General features: G+C 34.9%; 3 protein-coding genes across 4 annotated transcripts; all 3 read left to right on the top strand.

Moving 5' to 3' along the window:
* LOC105160091 (NAC transcription factor 29-like) lies at positions 225–1,233 on the top strand. Its single transcript, XM_011077355.1, has 3 exons — positions 225–411; positions 719–993; positions 1,132–1,233. Exons 1-3 carry the CDS (start codon positions 225–227, stop codon positions 1,231–1,233), a joined length of 564 nt encoding a protein of 187 aa, XP_011075657.1.
* Positions 4,571–7,900, top strand: LOC105160027. 2 transcript variants are annotated; one of them, XM_011077285.2, is made up of 3 exons: positions 4,571–4,818; positions 6,045–6,192; positions 6,443–7,900. In XM_011077285.2, the coding sequence occupies exons 2-3, from the start codon at positions 6,048–6,050 to the stop codon at positions 7,567–7,569; spliced, it is 1,272 nt and encodes a 423-aa protein (XP_011075587.1). In that variant the 5' UTR covers positions 4,571–4,818; positions 6,045–6,047; the 3' UTR covers positions 7,570–7,900. The 2 variants fall into 2 exon arrangements, with proteins under 2 accessions (XP_011075587.1, XP_011075586.1); XM_011077284.2 differs by having other exon boundaries at positions 4,572–4,977.
* LOC105160026 lies at positions 18,340–21,090 on the top strand. The gene has a single exon (XM_011077283.2). The coding sequence runs from the start codon at positions 19,246–19,248 to the stop codon at positions 20,905–20,907; it is 1,662 nt and encodes a 553-aa protein (XP_011075585.1). The 5' UTR covers positions 18,340–19,245; the 3' UTR covers positions 20,908–21,090.

The raw sequence follows: 21,936 nt of genomic DNA, 5'->3' as shown, positions 1-21,936 counted from the left end.
CCAATCACATTAAGGACATAAATTTTACAATATCCCTCAATGTTTACTACGATTCAGTTACCAAAATTGGAGTCGTACTATAGTTAAACACAAACAATGTATATATATATATATATGTGACTCTCTTTTGCTCTCTATTACACAAGAAGGTTAAACTAAACTAAAAAACCTAGTATAGACATCTTCTTCCAATTCTTTTGAGTTTTTGCAATATTTTCTGCAACATGGATTTCATTCAAAGACTGCTGTCAGATGCCGATTTTCCACTCGGATTCCGGTTTCATCCGACCGATGTTGAGTTATTGCTGTATTATCTACTTCCCAAGTTGAAGGGTGAAGATCTTTCTTCGTCGGAGTTCATCATGGATTTTCTTGGCGTCTATCAACATGATCCCGACCGACTTCCTTTAGGTAAGTTCAGACAAGATTTTGTTCTGGAACTGAATTTTATTGTTGTTCAAGAAACCTATATGTTTTACGTGATTTTGATGCTTCATGATCCCGGCCGACTTCCTTTAGATAAGTTCAGACAAGATTTTGTTTTCGAGCTAAATTCTATTGTTGTTCAAGAAAACCAGATATTTTACTTGATTTTGATGCTTTCGACGTTGTCTTAAGGACTTCAGTGAAAGACCCTATTGGTAAAATGTCCTATGTTTCCAAGATTTAGTACTCTTAAACATTAAACACTCAAATTTTTTGAAACATGTGCTTTAAGATCAATTCAAGCATGGAAGAGAGAAAGAAGCATACTTTTTCACACTGGAGGAGATAAAGAACTCAGTAGGAGAGGGTCCGGTTCGGACCACGCCAACCGGCTACTGGAAAGCTTACAGAGAGGACGTTCCCATTCATCATAACCAAGAAATCATAGGGTTCAAGAATAAGCTTTTGTTCTACCGTGAAAATGTTCCCAATGGAACCCAAACTGACTGGAAGATGACCGAGTACTTCTGCAGTCCCAGTTGGATTGCTACTACTAGCACTTCTACTGTAAGTACTTGCATCTTTTGTGATACGTTTGTCGTTAATTTCAGGGGCTATTTGTATAACTATTATGATTATGACAGCAGAGATACCTAGCTTGGGTTGTCTAATTTGAGCTTATTTTCTGTGTTTTTGTTTGTTCAGGTGGGGCGTTATGTGGTGTGCAAAGTTAGGCAGAAGATGAGGGCGGAGGAGGATGAACCTTTGTTAGAAGAGGAAAATGGCTTCATTGAAGGCAGTAAATAGACAGTGAGTTATGTGATATTATTTAACTTGGAAGAAATTCGATCAAATTTTGATACATAGTTTTTCTTTTTTTCCCTTTGTTTTTGTTACATCCGTACGATGTAATTTATACTTTTCCTTTGTTTTTGTTACATCCGTACGATGTAATTTATACCGAAAGATGTCCTAATCTATAGAGCTATGTGATTATTTATTTCAGTCAAATACTGGAGTCAGAATTTACTTTTAACTTAAGTACTCGATATGTCATTATGGTTGGGAGTATTCACAGTGTTGAGATGTATCTCAATGTTGGAAGACCTGTATGAAATCAATCCATTCGACTCATGAGGTTAAACACCTGCAGTAGCGTTGATTATTGATAGTCAACTCAATATCTCAATATATCGATCCTTCCGTTTTGAACACAAGAATGTTCTTGCATGTTATGCGGACACAATGAAATTACAGTTAGTTCTTGGTTAGGTGCAGATTTTGTTAGAATAAGAGACTAGAATCTCAATTAGATTGATTTTTTTATGTAATTTTTTTTATAGTTTTCGATGTAATGTGATATTATAATGAATAAAAGTAAGTATTCATTCGCGGCATTTATCTCTATTGTGCTTACTTGTTTATATTGAGTCAATATCTTAACATCACAATAAATCTTATAGACTAAATCTTGGGCTGTTATTGGATGACAATTGTGAAACCAACTTCTAAGGGTTGGGTTTGAAACATTCTAAGTTGAGGATTTTGAGATAGGGTATTGAGTATCGTATAGAGACTTGTAGTAAGTGTTGCATTCGTTGGATGAGTGTCGTGTTTTATTGGCGATATATTTCGGACGTCAATACAATTTTTGTGGGTTGATTGATGATTAGATTGTTGAACCAAGTGAACTAACTCATAGGGAATTGTTATATGAAAGCCTTGGAGGCTTGGTTGGTATGACTGAAATTCCTTGGCTCCGATAGTACGGGATTAGTCATTAGTCTTAAAGAAGCATGACAATCACATATAAATGATGACTGTATTTTGGGTTTGGAGAGAGATGACTATATCTTGGACATGGTTGTTACAAACCCTTTTCAGTGCAATTGGAATATGTAGTGAGGATGGTAGATTCCAAGAAGAGGATCAGTACCCTTTGAGTATGTGACAACAGTATCTCCTATACGCTTTGAGATGCGTTCAAGCTCTTCTAATTTGTGGCCATAGTGATTGGTTAAATAGAAAATGATTTTCTATGTCGATCAATGGAGCAAACGCAATCTCAATTATTGAGAGTAGATGCTTAATCTAAGATGAGAATCGAAACCCAATTTTATGTCATAAACTAAGGCCAGAAAACAATAGACAAAAGGACCATACCCGTATGGAATTCGAGAGCCTAAATGTTCATGCTAACATTCACTTAGTCTCTTGTGCAATGGGTCATTGTTAGACGTCACCCATGGTGACAGATTAAAAGTTAATAAAAAAAATTAAGTAAATTAAATTTAATCAATCAGTTGTGACCGACACAAGCCCAGATCTAATTGAGGGTGAACTTAAAGAGTCACACACAAATCATCGTGGGAGTGACTGAATTAATTTCAAAAGAAGTGAATTAATTTAATTAGATTAAATTAATTTTTGGAGAATATAAATAATTAGATCATTTATATGTGTCATTAGATGGATGACCCAACATTCAACTAATTAGATTAATTAAATTTGGGCTTAACCTTTTAAATTAATTGAATAAATTTAATTGAGTTTGGTTTGATTAGTAAATTGAATTTATTAACTAAAAAAATTGATCTTGTCTTTTTAATTTGGATTAAAGGATATTGGATTTTCAGTTGGGCTTTAATTAAATTAAATTTAAAGAGCCCATTAAACCTTAGGCATGCTTTCTAACTTATTTAAACAAGTTCCCGGTGTACTAAAATAGAGCCCATTGGCCGAGTTGATCCTCTATATGGCAAGGACGAGTTGACTCCTCCTTGAAGGAAAATAAGGTGGTCGAGTGGGGCTTTAGCAAAGTCCCATCTCGGTCATAACGGTCTATGATTGTCTTCAATCTTGATGAAAAATCGTCATATTGTCAGAAGCTACCTAAATAACATCTAGATTTTATATGACTAGTTCATTCATCTCCTAACAGTACACACACTACGCACCTTACACCCTCCTCTTCCCCCCGTCTCTCTTTCTCTCTAGCCGAAAAATCCCACTACCTCTTGGTTTTTCTTGATTTTGAATTAAGTCAAGAATAAGAGTGAATAAAAAATACATTAAGTTAATAGTGTAGTTCTTGATTCTTCTTCCTAAATCTTATACCTTCTAGTAAAAGTATGTCGATCCATTAATGCCTAGTATGGTATGTGTTACTTTAGAAGGATTTTATACTTGAACGCTTTGTGAACAAGATCTGAACGAGGGGCAACGTTAGTAGTCGAGTAAAGACTAACAAAAAGGAAACGACTTCGTGGTTATTTTTGTGTTCCTTTTTGTTTGTATTCCATTAGCCTTTGCATGATCTTTTATTATCACTACGTTATAATATACCAAACGCTCGGGAACATCAAGAGAAATCAAATTTATTGTTTTTACTTCCAAGTTTTCCACACTTTCACTGCATTTCCTTTCCGAATCTGATTTATATTCTTGACTGCAAAGGCTTTCCTGATATTGCAAACTACTACTATTTTGAGAATTGCGTTAGATACTAGCTGTGTAAGGGAAACATTAGTGAGCACTTACAATTCCGAGGAATAGGAAAACCAAATCAACAAGGATCTTGCGATGAAAAAAATTCGAATTGTGTCGTCCCATTTTTCTTAAATTTTCTTAGCCTGAATGCTCTGAAGCAAGTTAACGCAGTAAAGGACATGTAGCAGGCGACTAAAGATGTTCATGCCTTCTACATTATAATGTCCGTTGGCACGAGTTCATATGCAGAAGCATATGTATATAAAATTTACGTCATCTATTGCATAATGTGCATATTTATAAAATGAAAAAAGGGATTTAGTATGATAAAATTATATGAAAAACTACGAATCAGAATAAAAATAAAGAATTAAATGCAATATTAAACTAAAGATGAATTGTTCCACTTTTATATATAGGTGTTGAATATTATTGGACAAGTAGTTCACTGACTAAAGGACTGTTTGGGCGTCATATAATATTTGATTTCCATTTTCGGCTTTATTTTCTCTTGTTTGGTAGGGAAGTCAAAGCCCAAGTGGGGAAATCTAACACCCCCCAAACAGCTGGGCGACACGTGTAGCTACCACACGTGCGGACTCGTAACCGGGTCATCCTATTCGGATCCTCCTCCACTCTACAAAAACCACACGAACCGCACCGAAAATTTTCCCCCAATTTCTTACGATTCCCGCCTCCAATCTCAATATCATTGAATCATCCAAATTTCTGTTGATTTCTTGCATCAATCTTCAAATCCAGCACTCCTTTGATTCAATTCGTTTCGTTCTCTCCCGATTGATTGGTCTTTCGACCCAATCTGTTGATTTCATTTGGTTCTAGGTTTTCGCTTTGAATTTTTCGATCTGTGCGATTTCTTGTAGAAATCTGTTGAATTTTTGGGTAAAGTCTACCAATTGTCTATATTCGTTATTTCCCCTCTATTAATAGACCCAGAATTTGTAATTTTATCCAGAGACTTTTTGGTATCTAGGGTTTGGCCGTCGTCGTGGTTCTTTAATCTTAGGGTTCCTTGGATCTGTAAATTGATTTACGCGTTTGGTATGTCTGTTTATGAATTGAATTTTAATATGCTTTTTTGTGGTTTTGTATGTGAATTCTGTGAATCTAGGGTTAGGGTTTTCGTGATATTGGGCGTTTTATTTAATTTTGTTTGTATCTGCAATTATTTGTTTGCAGAGCATACTTAGGTCGTCTTAGTCTTGGAAATCTTTTTTTTGAATATTTTATGTTATTAGTTTAAAGAAAGCGGATAGAACAATTTTATATTTGAAATAACGTACTATAAATTATTTTTTTCTGAAAAGAGAAAGAAAATGTTTGTGTTTATCTTATTAGCATGAATACCCGTATATGCTCGTGGAGCTTACTTGGTGTTTTGCATGAGTCAAACTTGATACAGTATGTAGAAAGGAAAGAATATTTGGATGTTTAGGTGTGTGTCCCTTATGTTTAATTGGTGGCACTGCTGAAGCAAGTGATACTGTCATCTGGCTGGATTCGGTTGGCTTATATGTTAGTTAATTGACCATGTTTCTGTTTACCATTACAGAGTAAAAATAAAGCCATAATTGATTGTTTGGTTGTGCTACTTTTACTTTAACGTGGCAGGTTTTATGTTGACTGCTTATGTTTGTTCTTTGTCGGATAGTGATTTATGAATTTCTATGTTCTCTCTGGTCTTGGACATAATTCAGTTTCCTTCTTTTCTGGACTGATGTTGCCAGCATATTCTGATTCTGGTGCTTTTGTCGTGTAAACGTGACAAATGTTATAATTACACTTGCCATGTGTAGGTTTATCATTTGCGTCTTTCTTTCCTTGCAAGAAGTGTCTGATTCTTTTTCTTGTGCTACCTTGGTTTCTTTGCTTCTGTCAATTTGTAGATGTGCACTCTAGAGAATAGACATACTTATACTAACTTGGAAAATTTTCAGAAATACATGGATGTTTTTGTTGGCGCACGTATCATATCGATATTTCTGCTACCTCCTCATGCACTAGATCACTACTTCATTTATTATTAATTATGATTTATGACCGGTTGTACATTCCATTTAAAGATGGGACTCATTAAGATTGGTTTTTGCTTATATTGTACAATACAGAAGATGGGAGTCAAGCGTCCTTTAGAACAGGAAGATCTTCCAGAGCTTTCTTTCAAGCAACCTAAACAACTTGATAATAACAGAAAGCTGACATTTACAGCAGAGGATTTTCCTACTCACAGAACTACTCTCGAAGTTGATTCTCCTGGTAAATTTTGCTATTTGGAATCACATTTGTCAATCTACTTGTATTATTTTATTTTTTACTTTTTTTCATGTTTTTATATGTGGTTTTCTTATCGATAGTTTCCTTTATATTTATAATCATTTGTTCACATTTTAGTTACGCATGATTTGAACAACTTATGCGCTTATCATCTGGTTATGTATTGCACAGTATCAATTCAATTAGCGATGAATCACTGATTGATTTTGATTTTGCTCTTTCATATGAATAGGCGAAGTAAAGAGCAACTTTTGTAAGATACACTCTGACGGGATGCTTGAAAATGGTGACACAAATGGTGCATCCCTGGCAGACAAAGAATTGGAGGCAAGTGCACCCTTATCTTTGGTCACCAGTAGCAGTAGTGAGGAAGATGCTGGAAACGAGGACACATCTATCTTGTATAATTTTCCAGGATATATTGACTTCAGCATACCGTGGCGACCCCCGCAACAGTATGAGGATCCATACATTTCCCTGTTGAATTCTTCTCCTAGGAAAGAAGTTCCTGTTGGACCAGATTATCAAGCTGAAGTTCCAGAGTGGGATCCAAGCTCTAGTGCGAAAGATTCTTTGGGTTCCAACAACTTCGTTGATAATGAGGAGCAAAGATTGATGGGTGCTTGTGTCATCCCTATGCCTGGGTTAAATGGTTCAAGCGTTGATGGAGTAACAGTTGGACGGGGCAGAACAGATTGTAGCTGCCTGGATATGGGATCCATGAGATGTGTGCAGCAACATGTAAAGGAAGCAAGAGAAAAATTACGAGAGACAATCGGCGAAGAGGCTTTCGCAAATTTGGGGTTCTATGATATGGGTGAAGAGGTCGCGTGGAGGTGGAGTGCTGAAGATGAACATATCTTTCACAATGTGATCTTCTCTAATCCTGCATCACATGGCAGAAATTTTTGGAAGCACCTCAGTGTCATGTTCCCAACTCGAACAAAGAAAGAACTCATCAGTTATTATTTCAATGTCTTTATGCTGCGAAGGCGGGCAGTTCAGAACAGATCTTACTTGTTGCAGATAGACAGTGACGATGATGAAGAGCCAAAAGGTGTCCATGGAGATTACTCTCAGAACCGATCTTCTTTACTTGATCAGGACACTGATGATGAAGATGACCTGAGACACACCCACGGGGACTTGTATCTAGTCAGAGGGGAAGATGAAGACTCTACAATTGAGTCTTTTGGTGATCAGGATCTGGATGCAGGCTGGGTGGACGACTATGGGTCCGAGCCTGAAAATTGTTGCAGGGATGAGGGCAGCGACAACAATCATGACACTTCTGATGGCGATGTTCATAAGCAAGATGCTGTAGAGATGGATGGTGCTGGTCAAGATACCAAAAACTAGCATGCTACTGCAGTTCATATGTCTTAGCTTGCCGTATCCCTGATACTAATGTGTACAAGTAGAGATAGTGAAAAAGGGAAACGACCTCTTGCTGAGATCGATGTGCCCCCCTTTTTCTTCTTCTTTTTCCCTTTGGTGGGGAACTTAAACTCAATGTTCTGAGTGAAACATTGTGAGTTCCTCCCTCTGGAAGAATTTTGTTTCTCCACTAAGGTTAAGCATGGCGATCTTCCCATTGCTTCAATGGGGTCACCTGATCCTCCATCCCCACCCTGCTGTATAAATTTTGTTAAGAACCGGTTTATGAATAAATTATTATTCTTTAAGGTCATTTTCACTTTGTAATGTTGATTTTATGGAGATGTTCCTGCATAAAATTGCAAGAATGATGAATGCTTAAACTTTAAGGTATGCAAGATCAGTTCCTCCAGACTGTAATAGATGTTATCATCTTGTACAAGGATGTAATAGTAATTAAGATTGGTGGGCTGCTTCCATACATAGATAGATGGCTGCATCACACTTTTGAAACTAAACGTAATTGGGCTGGGCTGGAATTGGTGGCAACATCATGTCACCAAAACGGCCCAAATCTTGTCTAAAATGGACACATGAAAAGCTCCCCAATCATAAGTGTTAATATGCCATTTGTTTAGTTGAGCAAGTCAAAATAAGTTGGAATCTTCTTACACATGTCTTGCCCGTTGATGCAATCTGTGGTACTATCCCATGAATTTGTACCTCTGAGATCTGTCGTGCTCCGAGACAACGAATTCTCAGATTACTTTCGTAGGATTGAGGTTTTCTTGTTTTTTAGTTACGATGCCAAATTTGTTATACCCATTCTCCCAGGAACATAACAAATATTCATCACTTTGTACTCATCACCTTAAGTGGAAATACACACAAAATTAATTTGAAAGTTTGATTTAGCTTTAGCTTCAAATAGTTTATTTTCGTACTTAATTTCCTATAAATAAATGAAGAACATAGAAACCACAAGGGATAAATCCAATCCCTCAATTTTTAGCCAAAGAGATAATGTAAAATTTTCATATCAGAATTGGATTCTTGAAATTGAAAATGCATAAAAAAATATAAAAAAAATTGTCGGTAACGTTCAATTTAGTTGGAATAGTAATGACTATAAGATGATGGATTCAATTTCCGCTGAGTCTCCAACAAAAGCTGAGGACTCATAACCAAAATAGTGATGGGAAAAAGCTTTCCCCAAACAGCTTATGGCCCAGACACTGAAATATATTATCATCATTATTAAGTCATAAGCAACTTATAGCTCTTCTTTGGCCAGCTTAGTACGTGTTTGGTGGGGACCTTTTCTTAGTTTTTCTCAGTTAAGAAAAGAGAATCTCATCTTTTTAAAATCAATTCCATTCAGGACTCTTTGCTAATTCAATTTTAAGCAGCTTTCAGCTTCTGCTTATGCATAATCTGATTGTGACCACTCTCAGTCTCTGCCTAACACCCCCTTCTTCATAATAAAAGCAAAAGCTGGTAAAGGTACTGGGGATTGTTTGGTCAAACTCAAAAACATTAAGTAAAATAATGACTTGTGTTAGGCTGATATAAGCTGTTATATTCCATGACTAATTTAATAACCCTCCCTACTAAGCAGCTTAATTACACTTTGTACACGTTGCCTTCACATTGCAAATTAATAAGCTGATTTATTTTTTTCTTTCTTGAGCAGATTCATTAATAAATTATAATAAGTGGCTTTTCAAGCTTTTATTATTACGTTTCTGGTAGCTGTAGCCTGTTTTTTGGTAGTTGCTGAGAAGCTAAGGACCTGCTAGCTGAAATTATTTTATTTTATTTACAACAATTAAATTCAGTTAAATCACAATGCCTTGTTGTCTAATTATGATTTGGTAATGTTATCGTAAAGTATATGAAGATCCCCTCAAGTGTAATTAAATAATTGTTAGTGTAGTTGAACAAGAAGTAAATTAGTTGGTTGTTTTATGATCTGCTGTTAAAATCTTATTCGATATAATGTTAAATATTACAACATATAATTTATTCTTTGGCCATCTTTATCGTGTTTATGTGTTATTACTGCATTTCACGGACAAAACCCACAGACCAGTTAAACCGATAAAGTTGGGTCGCGCATTTGATGGCGACTATGAGACCAATTTTTGAAGGTTGGTCTGATACTTCCAAGTCGAGAATCCTTAAGAATGGGAAATGAAGAGTTTTGTACAGACTTATACTAAGTGATGCATTTATGTGACGAGTGTCGCATTTCATCAACGACGGTGTGACGTCCATGCACTTAATTAGTGGATAATTGACAGGTGAGTTGTCAAGTTTACTGTTGACTCGCAGGAGTTGTCAAGTGGAAGCCTGTGTGGCATGATCGGTATGACTAGAACTCCTTAACTATGATAGTATGAATATTAGTCCTTCCACCCGAGGAGCCACAATAGCCTTGTGTATGAGGCGGCTATATCTTGATCCTGACTGATGTTACTGAGTGTTAGGATGGTTTTCAAAAGTCCTGCACTAGTATGGTCAGAGCATACATGGAGGTTGGTGCATGCTAACAAAGAATCTATTGCCCCTCATAAGATGATGACGATCTCCTATATCCTCTGTACTGTGTTAACCCCTAGAAGTTTGTGGTCACAACTGGTGATCATATAGAAAAATAGTCTCCCAATGTTGATTAATGACTTAAGAGCGAATACATAGTTATCGAAGTCAAGTATGGGAATCGATTTAGAATTTCGTATCCAAAAAATTTAGGTCGAAAGATAGCTTAATGGAAGGACTGTACCTGTATGGTACGCGCAGTTAAAGGTTCACGATTATTTTAAATATTCTCTAAAGTCATGAACCATTACTAGACGACCACCCATGGTAAGGGATACTCTTGAATTAATGAGTTGATCAAGAGTGATTAATTGAATATGATTCAATTACTTTTTAACAAGTTAGTTGTCGTTTAAATTGTATATATGGTATATGCCCCAGCCTAACTGAAGGTAGATCTATAAAAGTCACACACAAAACACTAACAATATTGTGCAAAATTAATTAGAGAAATCATTTAGGATGGGAATCAATTTCAAAAGAGATGGATGATTAATTTAAATTTCTTTAAACTAATCATTTAAATAATTGAATTACTCAATTGAGGTCCTATGAAATAGGATACCCAAAGTGTTAATTAATTGAATTAATTAAATATTTGGATTTTGAGATTAATTAATTTTAGGTCCAAGAATTAAATAAAGATTTAAAATGGACTTATAATTAATTGATTGGATCAATTAATAAATAATCAAAAGTTAAAGTACGTTTAATTCAAATTGTGGTCAAGCCTTAAGGGACCACAAGGACCTATCATGCATCAAAAGTCCTTGATTAAGAGTTTGCATCCTCATGAGTGGAGCTCACCTATCTTGAATTGAACCAAGTTACCACCTCTATATATAGAGGGAGTGGTTGGCCATTTGAGGGTGCTAGCAAAAGGTGTGTGTATCTTTATCTTTATCACTCTCTTATATATATCTCTCTTCTTCCTCAAAGAGTTGTATCTTTTTCATCCTTTTCTCAAAAGTTTGAAATTCATTTAAGGCCTTCTTAAGAAACCTAGAGCACATTTTACTACATAGAAGTGATGTTCTAGTCTCACTCTCTTGAGTTTCTGCAACGCTTAAAGAGATACAAGTTTGTGTTTCGTATAGACTTGCTAGACCGATTTTGTTTAGCTCTTATGTGGACAAGCAAAAATCATTATTGGAGAAGAGTTTTTGAAACTAGGACACTTCACTATTCTAAAAGAGGTATTTACTCTTTAACTTGCATCAACTAGTTGGTGTGCAAATGTATGAATGGCTTGGTTGACATGAGATATGATCCCATTTAATAGTTTATTTATCCCTTTCATTGCTCAATTTATGTCCTGGACTTGTACTGATTTCTTCAAGTGGTATCATAGCCTGCTTCGTGCACTTAGCTAGTTGATTTATGTGCATTTATGTGCTTTACTTTACTGTAATAGTATATTCTTATTATTATTCTATGTTTATTTTATATGTTAAATTACGTGGTTGTTGAGAAATAAATTTTGGATGATTTACATATTAAATGGTATTTTATTTTTAGTATTTTGTGAAAAATAGACAAAACAACAAAAAAGTTTGACGATTCGTCATCGACCGAGCACAATGCCAGTGCGCAGGGGTGCCAGCGTGTGCAGGCCCTCCTTGCCGCTTGGGCCGCTTGCACAGGCTGGTGCAGAACTATCCTCTGCGCGTGCACAATGCCCACCAGCTACTATCTTATCACTTCCGGTGGTTGTTTCAACCCTTCCGAATGGTGTTTTCGTAATTTTTCTTTTATGAAATTTTACCTTGATTATTAATTTTGTATTTTGAAAATGGTGATTTTGATCCAAAGTTAGTAAGGCCATAATTCTAGAAAATATTTCTTTAATTATGTATTTAATTTGGAATGTTCAAATACATGTTCTGAAAATTTTTTTTCAAATTTTAACTTTAAATTTAATTGTTAATTTCAATTTCGGAATACTTGTGATGCCCATAATTTATTTTGAATTCAAGTTGTTGAGGCTATATGAGTTTTGATATATGAAATAAATATGTATGATATTGGATACCGGCATATATTTTATATAGGCTTTAATATAAGATATTATCTAACATATATGATATGCGTTTGTTATTTATGTAATGAATAATGAACAAGGATGCTCATGAAGTCCTTAGACCAATGTGACTGGTCGATTTATTTATTGTTGTGCATTTGATGAGACTTATATGTCTCTTTAATTCACTCCTTCTTGTCTATATTGCCTTGGAATAATAAGGCTTATTTCTCCCTCCAATGTACATGTGAGCACTAATTTTTTATCGTGTCTGAAAATCAAAACACGAAAACATTATCACAATAAAAATGTGTATTTGTAGGTAAAAGTGGGTACAATCTCTATATAATCCTCTTCAAGAATGTATTTGACAAATTCAAAGGTAAAAACTTCTTATAGATCTCTATTTGACTTAGTTTGAATTTCTGTAACGTTAATTCGAGGGTTTACGCGAGTAATTCCAAATAACTGCTATAGTATCGACTTATGATTTGAAGATTTGGAAGTGGATTTGCCACTTGGATCTTCTTGAGGGCTTAGCGCCTGTAATCCCTAATTACATGTTATAACTTGTGGCGCACCTTCGACGAACTACTTAATCTCCGCCTTAAGCACTTTGAATATTCATGAACTCGATGAGCTTTATAAGGAGAATTATTTTGGCCTTCTTCTCTTTGTTCTCTATCTCTGTGTTCTGAATGAGCTCTAGGAACCCCTTTATATAGGTGTCAAAGAGGTAGAGTCGTAATGCATTTGAACACCTTTGTATTATCTTTTTGTAATTTAATTTAAAGAGATACATACATCAAATATTTGGCAAGACATGATTGGTTAATTTAACATTATCTCTTTAATATTTATATTTTTTAAAACAGATAAATGTAAAATTATTTGTCTTGATTTGATTGGAGTATACACATAATTGACTCCAACACTGAAGTTGAATACATGGTAGCTTCGGAAGCTGCTAAGGGGACAGTTCAAATGAAAAACTAAATCTAAGAGTTGGGTGGGTGCAATACCTAATATTGTTGACCATATAATTGTGTATTGCGATAACAAGCGGTGATCGCGAAAGCAAAGAAACCAGATCATCACAAGGCTAAACACATCCTCAGATGCTATCATCTGATCCAAGAAATAGTAGGAAGAGGCGACGTGAGGGTGGATCGCATTGCATTTGTAGAAAACATGATAGACCTATAGACCAAGCCTATTTCACAATTCGCCTATACTCAACATCTTGAGAAGATAGGTTTGAAGTATATGGGTGATTGGCTTAAAGGTCAAGTGAGAGATTATTAGTGTGGGCAACCAGAAAGTCAATAATTGGTTGGTTTGTAAACTACTGATAATAATCTTATTCGATTAATGTTAAATATCATGAATAAGTTTATTCGTTGGCCATCTTTATCATGTTATATTACATGTTATTACCGAATTTCACAGATAAAGTCCACAAACTAGTTAAACCAATAAAATTGGATCATTTGATGGTGACTATAAGACCAACTTTCAAGGGTTGGTTTGGAACATTCCAAATCAAGAACCCTCAAGAATGGCATTGTGGAATTCTAAAGAGACTCGCACTGAGTGATAGATTCATATGATGAGTGTCGCATTTCATCAAAAATAGACGTGTACTTTAGCGGGTGCTTGACAGGTGAATTGTCGAGTTCACTAAATTGACTTACAGGAGTTGTCATACAGAAGCCTGTGTCGCTTATTGGTACGGGTAGAACTCTTTAGCTGCGATAGTACGGATATCAGTCGTTCGACCTGAGGAGCCATAGCAACCTTGTGTATCGGGTGGCTATATTTTGGTACTAGCTGATGTGACTACAGTATTGTGTGGTTGCCAAAAATTTCACACTAGTGCAATTGAACATACATGGAGGTTGGTGCTTTTTAAGAAGGCATCCATCATCCATCATGAGATGGCGATCTTCTATATCCTTCGGATTATGTTCATTTCTAAAAGTGTAAGACCATAGAGTTTCTCATATTGATTAATGAGAAACATAGGAAAGAGAGATTACATAGTTATCAAAGTTAAGTATGGAAACCGATTTAGAATTTTGTGCCCTAGACGTTGATCAAATGATAGCTTGATGGATCGTTTCTAGACGACTGTCCATGGTAACGGGTACTTTTAGATTAATGAGTTGATCAAGAGTGATTAATTGAATATAATTCAAGTAATCTAGAGCAAGTTAGTTGACTGATTAAATTGCATATGTGATATAAGTTCAAGTCCAGCTGAATGTGGACCTATAAACTTCACACACAAAATACTAATGATATTGTGGAAATTAATTGGAGAATTAATCCGGAAGAGATAGAAGATTAATTTAAAGGAGTTTAAATTAATCATTTAAATAATTGAATTATTCAATTGAGGTCCTATGGGATAGAAACACTCAAAGTGTTAATTACTTAAATATTTAAATTTTAGAAAGAATTAATTAGATAAATCAATCTTAGGTCAAAAAATTAAATAAAAGTATTTGATGTGGACTTGTGATTAATTGATTCGATTAGTAATTACTAATATAAAGGCAAAGTGTGTTTAATTCAAATTGTGGTCAAGCCTTAAGGGACCCTCAGGGCACCATAAGAACGTACTATACATTAAAAGCCCTTGATTAAGGGCTTGCATCCTCATGGGTGGAGCTCACCTACTCTTAACTTGAAGCAAGCCACTCTATAAATATACAGAGAGAGAGAGAGTGGTTAGCTATTCAAGGGTGCTAGCAAAAAAAGTATGTGTATCTATATTACTTTGCGTCTCTTATATCTCTCTTCTTCGTAAAAGAGTCGTATTTCTTTTATTCTCTTCTTAAGAACTTGAAATTTATTCAAAATTTTCTTATGAAAAAACCAAAACACTTTCTACTTTATAAAAGTATTATTCTAGTATCACTCTGTTGAGTATCTAGCAGGCTAAAAGAAACATAAGTTTGTGTTTTGTGTGGACTTACTAGAGAGAGCTTTCCTTAGCTCTTGTCAGACAAATGAAGAAACTATTATTGAATGAGAGCTTTTGAAACTAGAACACTCTACTATTCTCAAAGAGTTATTTACTTTTGACTTGTATCAACTTATTAGTGTGCAAGTGCACGAATAGCCAGATTGATGTGGGATATGATCCCGTTTATTATTTTATTTATCGCTCCGTTGCTCATTTTACGTCGGAGCTTGTACCGATTCCTTCAATAAATACTTATTGTCCTTTATTAAAAAATTACAGGTACACCTCTTGAAGGGTGTTTGTGTAAAATTTTACTATTAAACAAAGATATATTTATAATTGAAATTATAAGTTTAAAAAATATATTAATAATTATATAAAAGAAAAAGATGCTTGTGTAAGTTGAATATAATTTATCCAAAAAGTTAAGTGCATGAGACAAATAGATCCACTCACCAATAGTTTGACTTGGCATACATTTATAGCATTAGTTGCTTCCATTTTGTACTCTTTCTTTATCATAAAGGTGGAGTTCCAAACAAGTCTCACAATCCTTTTACCATTTGCTCTTTATTCTTTAGCTTTACATTTTGAAGTTATTACATTTTCTTTGTTAATAAGTCTCCTCATAATATAGAAGTATATGTGATCTCACACAACCCAAAATTCTAAAAATACACCATAAATAAGTTGTATTTCAGATAATATTTATAGGAAAAAACGCAAGCAACCCCTTTTGATATCGCAAATGAGCAAATTACCCCCTTATGAAAAATAAATAGTGATTTACCTCCCTGTATTTTTTAAAATACAACAATTTACTTCCCCAATGATTTCAAAATGAAGCAATTTATCTCCCTATATAAGGAGATAAATTACTTCGGGAAGGTAAATTACTATATTTTTTTTATAGAGGGGTAATGTGCTTATTTTTAATATCACGGGGGTAAATTGCTATTCACCCAATATTTGTACGCTAGTGATCAAGAAGTAGAGGGTTTTTTCTTCATAAAAACTTCATTTTATAAAACATGCATTTTCTACACATCATTAATCAAGAAAATATAGGGTTTTTTCATTATACAAAATTTACTTTCTATGTATATAAATATGTATAATTAGCATGACAACATTCACTAGCAAAATTGATGTTGCAAGTCTATTGAGCACATATACAGGTAAGAATTATGAATTTTTGCACTCTCAACCTTACCACTAATTAAGTCCGAATTGACCATGACGCAAACATCCAAGAAACGAAAGTATAAATTAAGGCTGAAATTGAGGTTCATGAATAAGTTCGGGCTCATGAATTCGAGGCATATCGGATGTGTGGATATTTGTCTCACTTTATGTTAGTTATTGAAATTCGTTTCTTTGTACTCATTTATTGAATCGATGCAGTTTATCTACCGATCTTAATCATATTGATATATTAGTTGAATCGATGCCTACTAAAATAATAATAATAAGAAGAAGAAGAATGGGAGTGTAAAGAATTATGATGATGTAAATGGCCATAATTGCAAAGGGTGTAACAAATTAATTAATAAATTGATAGAAAATGGGACAGATCTTTGGATCTAAAATGTGAATGATTTTAGTGTTGTTTTGGGGTTGAGTGTGGGATGATGGATTCATTTCCTCTCATGACTCAAATATGTGATGGGTAGATCTGCACAACATATTAAACTTATCTACAATCTTTCCTACTAATAATGAATACCAATTTCTTGATTTGTTTCTTCTTGGTTTGTTTTTATGTTTGTGTTCTCTTTTTTAAATATAAAAAAAAAACGGTAATTACAAAATTACATAGTATCTTGATAAACTGATCAGCAAAATATCGACTCTATCGATACATTAATATAATAAAAAACATTGAAATATATTACAATAAATACATATACGTTTGATGGGATCGGTCTCATAATCTCAAATTTATTTATAAAACCTCAATTTTAGCCACTGAACTAATTAAACACCATTCATTTTATGTATTTGTTTTCAATGTCATACCATACCAATAATTCTCACAAGGGACAACTCCACCATGTACTCATTTACTCTTGAAAATGTATTAGTGTGTAACTAAAAAGCTAAAATGACTTATTATGCAAACTTATTTTCATGTGAGACAAAATTATTTATTAATAATTATATTCAAAGATTATAATAACTTTGAAAAATTTTAAATCCATGTTCGTTTGACCGCAGTCGTCATATAATATAGTAAGTATAACTGTAGTTTGTAATTCGGTAATATGAACCAATTACATAATAAATTTAAACAATTTTTTCTATAATTGTATGAAACAGTTATACTCAATATTATAGTACATTTTGAAATACTTCTTAAATGAAACAAATTATTAGAACCGAATTATGTGGATATTTAACTTTGTTTAAAATTAATAATAAAATATACTCAAAGATTATAATAATTTTGAAATTTTTTAATTCATATTTGTTTGACCATAGTCGTCATATAATATAGTAAGTATAACTGTACTTTGCGATTCTGCATTTGTAATATGAATGAATTACATGATAAATTTAAATAAAATTTTTTGATTGTATGAGACAGTTATACGCAATACTATAATTCATTTTAAATACCTCTTAAATGAAACAAAATTACAAGAACCAAATGATGTGGTTATTTATCTATGTCTGAAATTAATAATTAAAGATATTCAAAGATTACAATAACTCTGAAAAATTTTGAATCCATGTTCAACAAGTTTGACTGTAGTCGTCATATAATATAGTAAGTATAATTGTACTTTGTAACTTTATGTTTGTAACGTGAATCGTGTTACGTAATAAATTTTTTCTGTGATTGCGTAAAAGGTATAAATTTAAATAAATTTTTTGTGATTGTGTGAGACGGTTATGGGCAATATTATATTTTATTTCAAGAACCTCTTAAATGAAACAAATCACTACAATACAACCAAATTATGTGGCTATTTACCATTCAACCCCTAAATTCCCAAAAGGTAAACAACCATTTATTAAAGCTTTGCCAAGAAACAAAAGAAATATTAACCGTGGATCCTCATAGGGGCAAAAGGGGAATTAAGCTACACAATGACGGCTGAGGATTGGGACCTACAAAACGAGGCCTCAGTCCTTGAAGTTTCGTAAGTTTCAGAGCAATTTTTGAGAGTGAAAATCAAAACCCACAAACGCAAAAGATCTGTACTTTTATCAATGGAAAAAAATCATAAATTTTTTATATACCCTTTTTGATTTTGGCAAAGCATCATATCAATCAAACGGATCTTGGCCGTTTGATTTTGTAGCAACGAACTCTTCCCACATCATAAGCACACGTGCTCTGCCCATCTTTTCAATCTCTAGCTCTCATATATTGCTTCCATGCATGGAATTCTCCTCCTAGTAAACACACAACAAACAGGAAATGTGTAGATATAGAGAGAGAAAGAGATGATTCGTATGTATGTGTTATATGAGGAGAGAGATATAGGGAAGAAAGAGTCTTTTGGTTTCTGTTTTCATTCTTTATCTTGATAGGCTGTGGCTAGTTCAAGGCCATCATTAGCGACCCATCTGTTCTAAAGTTTGATTCTTTCCAAATTAATTTCTTTTTCACAATCTTGGAAAAATTAACATACGGGGCGGAGTTGTCATTTTTGTGCCTTTCCTTTTCCTTGTTGTGAACGATTGATTACATGGATGTGGAATTCAAGAGTGTTGTTTTTCCTTTAGTTTTGTGGGTCTGATCTTTCACTTGCCCCAAAACTATCACATCTGACCAGTTCGATGATCCTGTTCCTGTAGACCTTGTGATCTGTGCCCCAGGCCCACATTCCAGATTTGAGCTTTTTCAAGTTCATTCTTGTACTTTAATGTAATTTTTCTGATCTGGGCTTCAATGTTTTTGGGTGTATCCGCTTGTTGAACTGTTTGGGTGGTGGTAGATCAAGAAAAGCTGCATTGTTTCAGAGTTTCAAGTTCAGTAAGTTGGTTTGCTGATTTTCATTTGAAGTAATTGGGTGATTTTTTTCTTGCTCTGTTGGTTTGAAGAATCACTTGTCAAATGATGGAGGAGGGGCAAGAATCAAGGTTTGTTTGCAAGTTGTGCTACAAGAGGTACCCATGTGGGAAGTCACTAGGGGGTCACATGAGGTCTCATGTAGTTGCAAATTCAGCTGAATCTGAGGAGAAATTTGAGGTTAACATGAGAAAGTTTTCATCTTTTGGTGATCCTGGACAGTCTCAGAGTATCATGAAAGAGTCAAAACTTGGTGAATTTGGAAATGGGCAATCTAGTTATGGACTGAGAGAGAATCCCAAGAAGACATGGAGGGTTGTGGATTCAAGGCTGCCCTTGCCACAGGAGAGAGTTTGCAAGCAATGTGGAAAAGGGTTTCAGTCACTTAAAGCTTTGTGTGGTCATATGGCTTGTCACTCTGAGAAGGATAGGGGTTTGAAGGATGATCATTCTTGGACTAGTGAGAGTCAGAAAGTGGTTCTTGATAGTCATTCAGATACAGAAGCTGAGGAGAGGAGGCTGAGAACCAGATCATCAAAGAGTAAGAGGTACAAGAAAATTGTTGACAAGTCTCCTTGTTTCTCTTTAGCTAATAATGGTTCTTCATCTGTTTCTGAGATTGATGGACAAGAACAAGAGGAAATAGCTATGTGTTTAATGTTGTTATCAAGGGATTCTGGGAACAAGGGCGGTGTTAATTCAGTTGTAGAGTCTTCGGACAATAATTCGGTTGTCCTGGAGACTAAATCTTCTTCGATTGAAATGAGAACTGGTAAAAAGGAAAGCTTAGACTGCATACATAACCTTGACGAGGTGATCCCTGCCGCAACAAAATTTGGGAATAAGAAGTTGAAAGATAGTACTATAGATGCAGAAATTGCTCAAATGGAGAATTCTGATTCCGGGTATTTCTTAGATGAATGTGCTAAGGCTGAGTCCGATGTGTCGGTTGATGGGTTCAGAAGGTATGGTGGTTTCAGTGAATGCAAGAAGCCCGCCATGAGTGTTGAAGAGAGAGATGAGGAGTATGGTGCTGGATTCAGGAAGAGCTTGAAAGTAATCAAGACTGAACTAAGCAAATCGAGTAAGGAGAATGAGTATGATGATGATGGTATGGCTTCAAACTTTGCTGGGATAGAATCAAGAAAGAGAAAGTATAGTTCTCAAAATCCCGAACCATGGAATGAATCTGCAAAGATAATGAAAAAGAGTACGCCAAATGCTGAATTGTGCAATAATTCTCCAAAGAGAAGTAAATATGAATGCTTCAACTGCAAAAAGACCTTCAAGTCTTATCAGGCTCTTGGAGGCCACAGGCCGTGCCACAAACGAACTAACACATTTTATGAATCTAGATATGAGAGTGGGGAGAACAGCTTAGATGATTCTACTGATTACAGAACTACTAACAAGATTGTCGAGTCCTCCACCAACAGAAAATCAAGTTCCAAGAATTCATCTCGTTATGCTGAGAAAATGCCTAAGCCTAAGAAGAACAAAGGGCATGTGTGCCCATTCTGCAACAGGGTTTTCAAGAATGGCCAGGCCTTAGGCGGCCATAAGAGATCACATTTTATTGGTGGTCATGATGAAAACAACAACCGAATTGCAGTAGCTAAGCCTGAGGCTCCTGATTTACTAGATCTTAATCTTCCTGCCCCTGAGGAAGGTGAGGATAACGAGCGTACCCAGTTCTTTCCATGGTAGGTCCAAGATAAACAGAGGTATAAATTGCTGCTTAGTGATTTCACAAGTATAAAGGACAGTGCTGCAAATTCCGGGAAGATGCTAGAGTCTGTGATTCGAAAAATGGAGGACAGCAGACTTCATAATGCTTTTCCTTGCTTCTATCAAAGATGGTACTACACTGCAGTTTTTCTGCTCATGTTACCGTAAGCAGCCTACCGGTATCACCTCTGTTTCATCCCATTTAGCCGAAAATATGCTGCAATTCTTGCAGACTCTAAACTTGTTTTTTGCTAATTTGAAGTATACCTTAAAGGATTTTTGTAGTGATTTAGTTCTTCGATTGCAGACTAGCAGCCAAGATTTACAAATCATTTCATTTTATTCACTTATTTATTTCCTCCAATTTGCTCACTCTCTTGATGCTGGGACTTGATTCTCTCCACCCTTTTGAGAGTTCTTACTTATCTCCCAATGAATTACTTCTCCCAACAATGTACCGGTCACTATCTTTCATAACTTTCATCAAGTCTACAAACTTGAAGAGACGCCCTGCAATCGACGTTTCCTGAAACAAGAACTTATTATCTACAGCATAAACCAGAAATCGAGAGGGATTTAAGCATCGAAAATTTCAATTTCGTACATGATTTACGGTAGATGGGAATTACATTTTTAAGTTTGCAGACTCATTATCAGAGGCCAAAATCTTTATCTTAACTAGTATCCTTTCTTCCTAGTCACACTTCCATTGGTTCCTCAGCCACAGTTTGTTCTTATTGAGGTGGTTGTATTTAGCTTAGGACTATTATAATTGTCTCTATTATCATAAATCATTGTGCTTTGCAATAGATTAGGGAAGTCTTTAAGTAACCATTCAGTTGGCTGAGGAGACAATAAAAGTGAACCCCAACTGCTTGTTAAGGAAGCTAAGTTTTGTAATGTGTCATGTCATACCAGCCGTTGTCTTAGACATTTGGTTGCTTGCATTGGAGTTGAAGTCACTAAATAAGAAGGGGAAGAGTGGGACTTTTGGCTGCTACTTCACAT

This window comes from Sesamum indicum, linkage group LG4 (genome assembly GCF_000512975.1).
Source record: "Sesamum indicum cultivar Zhongzhi No. 13 linkage group LG4, S_indicum_v1.0, whole genome shotgun sequence".
NCBI classification, from domain to species: domain Eukaryota; kingdom Viridiplantae; phylum Streptophyta; class Magnoliopsida; order Lamiales; family Pedaliaceae; genus Sesamum; species Sesamum indicum.
This window is presented reverse-complemented; position numbering and strand designations above follow the sequence as displayed.

Coding starts and splice junctions, on each gene's coding strand:
- LOC105160026 (XM_011077283.2), top strand. CDS start 19,246: ATGATGGAGGAGGGGCAAGAATCAAGGTTTGTTTGCAAGTTGTGCTAC.
- LOC105160027 (XM_011077285.2), top strand. CDS start 6,048: ATGGGAGTCAAGCGTCCTTTAGAACAGGAAGATCTTCCAGAGCTTTCT. Junction 6,193..6,442: donor TCTCGAAGTTGATTCTCCTG/GTAAATTTTGCT, acceptor TCATATGAATAG/GCGAAGTAAAGAGCAACTTT.
- LOC105160091 (XM_011077355.1), top strand. CDS start 225: ATGGATTTCATTCAAAGACTGCTGTCAGATGCCGATTTTCCACTCGGA. Junction 412..718: donor TCCCGACCGACTTCCTTTAG/GTAAGTTCAGAC, acceptor ATGTGCTTTAAG/ATCAATTCAAGCATGGAAGA. Junction 994..1,131: donor CTACTACTAGCACTTCTACT/GTAAGTACTTGC, acceptor TTGTTTGTTCAG/GTGGGGCGTTATGTGGTGTG.